At 61.4% G+C, this 3990-nt stretch overlaps 2 protein-coding genes across 2 annotated transcripts; both read left to right on the top strand.

Annotated features, from left to right (window-relative positions):
- Positions 1-426: 426 nt before the first annotated feature.
- On the top strand, positions 427-3229 carry LOC106779057 (uncharacterized PE-PGRS family protein PE_PGRS54-like). Its single transcript, XM_014667088.1, has 5 exons — positions 427-694; positions 872-1184; positions 1229-1941; positions 2024-2376; positions 2528-3229. The coding sequence occupies exons 1-5, from the start codon at positions 427-429 to the stop codon at positions 3227-3229; spliced, it is 2349 nt and encodes a 782-aa protein (XP_014522574.1).
- Positions 3230-3460: 231 nt separating this feature from the next.
- LOC106779056 (glycine-rich cell wall structural protein 1.0-like) lies at positions 3461-3983 on the top strand (the record flags this gene model as incomplete). Its single annotated transcript, XM_014667086.1, has 2 exons — positions 3461-3601; positions 3719-3983. Coding segments are annotated over exons 1-2 (406 nt in total), but the record flags the coding sequence as incomplete, so codon positions are not given.
- Positions 3984-3990: the final 7 nt, after the last annotated feature.

The following is a 3990-nucleotide window of genomic DNA, read 5'->3' as shown; positions in this document are numbered from 1 at the left end:
TGACGGCGGTGGTGGCGACGATGGTGGTGGTGGTGGTGGTGGTAATGGTTTTTGTTATGGTGATGGTTGTAGTGGTCATTGTGCTGGTGGTGGTGGTGGTAGGGGTGGTGGCGGCGGTTGTGGTGGTGGGGGAGCAGTGGTGGGGGTGTTTGTTGTGGTGGCGGTTGTGGTGGCGGTGGTCGTGATGGTGGCAATGGCGATGGCGGCGGTGATTACGAGGGTGGTGATGGTGGCGGCGGTGCTAGCGACGGTGGTGGTGGTGGTAGTGGTGGTTGTGCTAATGGTGGTGGCGACGACGACGAGGTTGGGGGGGTGGTTATGGTTGTGGTTGTGGTAGTGGTCGTGGTGGTGGCGGCGGTGGTGGTGCAGGTGGTGGTGGTAGTTGTGGTGGTGGTGGTGGTGGCGGTTGCGCTGACGGTGGTGGTCATGGTGGTGGAGGCAGCAACGACGGTGGCGGTGGTGCTTTTTGGTAGTGGTGGCGGTTGTGGTGGCGGCTGCGGTAACGCCAACGATGGTAGTGGTGGTTGGAGTGGTGGTGGTGGTGGTGATGGTTGTGCTAGTGGCCGTCATGGTGGTGGTGGTGATGGTGGTGGCGGTGGTGGTGGTGGTTGCGGCGGCAGTAAAGGTTGTGGTTGTGGTGGTACTGGTGGTGGGAGTAGTGTTGGTTCTGGTGGCAGTGGTGGTGGTGGTGGTGGTAGTGGCTATGGTGGTGGCGGTGGTGGTGGTGGTGGTGTTGGTGCAGGTGGTGGTGGTAGTTGTGGTGGTGATGGCAGCGGTTGAGCTGACGGTGGTTGTCATGGTGGTGGAGGCAGCAGCGGCAATGGCGGTGATGCTCTTTGGTAGTGGATGTTCTGTTTGTGGTTAGTTGTAGTGGTGACAGTGGTGGTAGTGGTATTGGTAGTGGCGGCGGCGGCAGGTTCAGTGGCAGTGGCGGTGGAGGTTATGTTTTTGGTTGTGGTGGTGGTTGTTGCGGCGGCGGCAACGGCGGTTATGTTTTTGGTTGTGGTGGTGGCAATCGCAGTGGCGATGCTGGCAAAGGGTGCTGGTGGTGGTGGTTGGGGCAGTGGCGCTGACAAGGGTGCCGGAGAGGGTGGTGGTGGTTGTGGTGGCGGTGGTGGTGGTGGTGGTTGTAGTTCTAGTGGCGGTGGCGGCGGTGGCGACAAAGAAAGTGGTGGTTGTGTTGTGTTGGTGGTTGTGGATAGTGTCGTGGTGGTAGTGCTGGTGGTAGTGGGGGTGGCGGCGGTTGTGCTAGTGGTGGTGGCAGTGGTAGTGGTATTGGCGGCGTTGGCGGCAGTGGCGACGATGGTGGTGGTGATGGTTGCGACGGTGGCGCCAGTGGTGGTAGTGGTGGTGGTGGTTTTGCGCATGGTGGTGGTTGCGACGGCGACGATAATGGTGGTGGTGTTAGAGGTGGTTATGGTTGTGGTGCTGGTGTTAGAGGTGGTTATGGTTGTGGTGGTGGTGTTGGTGGTAGTGGTGGTGGCGATGGGGGTGCCGATGGTGGTTGTGGTGGTTGTAACGGTAGTGGTGCCGATAGTTGTGTTGTTGGTGGTAGTGGGTGTTTTGATGGTTGCGGTGGTGGTGGTGGTGGTGTTAGTGGCGATGGAGGCGGCAATGGTGGTGGTGGCAGTGGTAGTGGCGGTGGCGATGACGGTGGTGGTGGTGTTTGGAGCGGCAGCGACGGTGGTGATGTTGGTGGTCGTTCTGGTTGTGGTGGTAGTGGTGGTTGTGGTAGTGGTGGAGGCGGTAGTGGGGCCGACGGTGGTGGTGGTGGTTGTTGTTTTGGTGGTGTTGGTGCTGGTGGTTCTGGTGGTGGTGGTAATGGTAGTAGGGGTGGCGGCGATGGCGACAACGACGATGGTGGAGGTTTCAGCAACGGTAGTGGTGGTCATGGTTGTGCGCGTGGTGTTGGTTGCGACGACGACGACGGTGGTGGTGGTGGTGTTAGAGGTAGTTGTGGTTGTGGTTGCGGTGGTGGTTGTGGTGGTGGTTGTAGTGGTGGTGGTGGTGTTTTTTGTTTTAGTGGTGGTGATACTGGTGGTGGCGGGGGTGGTGGTGGTTGTAGTATTGGTGGTGGTGGTGGTTGTGGTGCTGGTGGTAGTGGTAGGTGTGGTGGGGGTGGTTCTGGTGGTGGTGATGGTGGCGGTAGTGGTGCAGGTGGTGGTTGTGGTAGATGTGGTGGTGGTGGCGATGGCGGTTGTGGTGGTAGTGGTCGTGGTGGTGGCGGTGGTTGTGCGTGGTGGTGGTAATTGTTGTGGTAGTTGTGGCGGTTGCGTCGACGGTGGTCGTCTTGGTGCTGGATGCAGCGGTGGCAGTGGTGGTGGTGGTACTGGTGGTTGTGGTGGTGGCAGTGGCGTGGCGGTGGCAGCGACTATGGTAGTGGTGGTAGTGGTGACGACGGTGGTTGTCGTGGTGGTGGTGGTGGTGGTGCAGGTGGTGGTGGTGGTGGTAGTTGTGGTTGTGGTGGCCGTGGTGGTTGTGGTGGTAGTTGTCGTGGTGGTGGCGATGGTCGTGCGTAGTGTTGCAGGTACAAGTGGTGGTGGTGGAAGTTGTTGTGGTGTTAGTGGCGGTTGTGCCGACAGTGGTGGTCGTGGTGTTGGAGGCAGCAGCGGCGCTGGCAATGGTGGTGGTTCTGGAGGTGGTGGTGGTGGTGAGAATGCCAGTGACGAGGAGGAGGTTGGTGGTGGTTGGTGGTTGTGGCAGTGGTAGTGGCGGTGGTGGTAGTGGCGGCGACGGGTGTGGTTCTGGTGGTGATTATGGTTGTGGTTGTAGCGGCGGTGGTGGTCGTCGTGGCATCGGTAGTGGCGGCGGCTGCGGTGGCGGTGGTGGTGGTGGTGGATGTGGTTGTCGTGGTGGCGGTTGTGGTCACGCCGACGGTAGTGGTGGTGGTTGTGTTGGTGGCGGGGGTGATGCTGGTGCTAGTGGTCGTGGTGGTGGCAGTGGCAGTAACGGTGGTGGCGACAGTGGTGGTGGTGGTGGTGGTGGTGACGGCAGTGGTTGTCGTGGTGGCGATTGTGTTAGTGGTGGTGAGGGTGGCAGCGGCGGTGGCGGTGGAGGGGGTGGTGGTGGTGGCGCCAGCAGTTGCCGCAGCGGCGACGGCGGTGGTTTTGGTGTTGGGGGTGGTGTTAGAGGTGGTTGTGGTTGTGGTGCTGGTGATGGTGGCAGTGGTGGTGGCGGTGGTGGCTGCGACGGTGGTGGTCGTTGTGTTGTAGGTGGTAATGGTGGTTAAGGTTGTTGCAGTGGTGGTGGTAGTGGTGGTGGTGTTATGGTGGCAGTGGCGGCGACGAAGGGTGTGGTGGTGGTGGAGGTGGTGACGGCGGCGACGGTGGTGGTGGCATTGACGGTGGCGCCAACGGTGGTGGGGCTTGCTGCCGTGGCGGAGGTGGTGGTTGTTGTGTGTGTGATGGTGGTGGTGGTGGTGTTAGAGGGTGTTGTGGTTGTGGTGCTGGTGGTGGTACTGATGGTGGTGGCAGTGGTGGTGGCGGCGGTGGCGGCGGCGGTGGTGGTCATTGTGTTGTTGGTGGTTGAGGTGGCAACGAGGGTGGTGGTGGTGGTGGAGGCGATAGTGGCGATGGTGACGGTTGTGGTCGTGGTGGTGCTGGTAGCGGTGGCAGTGGCAGTGGCGCCAACGGTGGCGGTGGTTGTCGCGGCGACAGCGGCGGTGGGGGTTGTGTTTGTGGTCGTAGTTGTGGCAGTGGCAGTGGCGATGCTGGCATAGGGTGGTGGTGGTGGTGGTTGCGGCAGTGGCGCTAGTGGCGGTGCTAGAGAGGGTGGTGGTGGCGGCGGTGCTGGTGGTGGTGGCTGTGGTAGTGGCGGTGGCGGCGGTGCCGACGATGGTTGTGGTGGTTGTAGTGGTGGTGGTGGTGGTGGTGATTGCTGTGGCTTTGGTGGCGGTTGTGCTGGTGGCAGGGGTGTTGGTGCTGCTGGTGGTCATGGTGGTGGCAGTGGTAGTGACGGTGGTGGTGACGAGGGTGGTGGTGGTGGTGGTGG

The sequence above is a fragment of the Vigna radiata genome, unplaced genomic scaffold (assembly GCF_000741045.1).
Source record: "Vigna radiata var. radiata cultivar VC1973A unplaced genomic scaffold, Vradiata_ver6 scaffold_991, whole genome shotgun sequence".
Classification (NCBI taxonomy): domain Eukaryota; kingdom Viridiplantae; phylum Streptophyta; class Magnoliopsida; order Fabales; family Fabaceae; genus Vigna; species Vigna radiata.
Note: the sequence above shows the minus strand (reverse complement) of the source record. Positions and strands in the feature narration are given on the sequence as shown.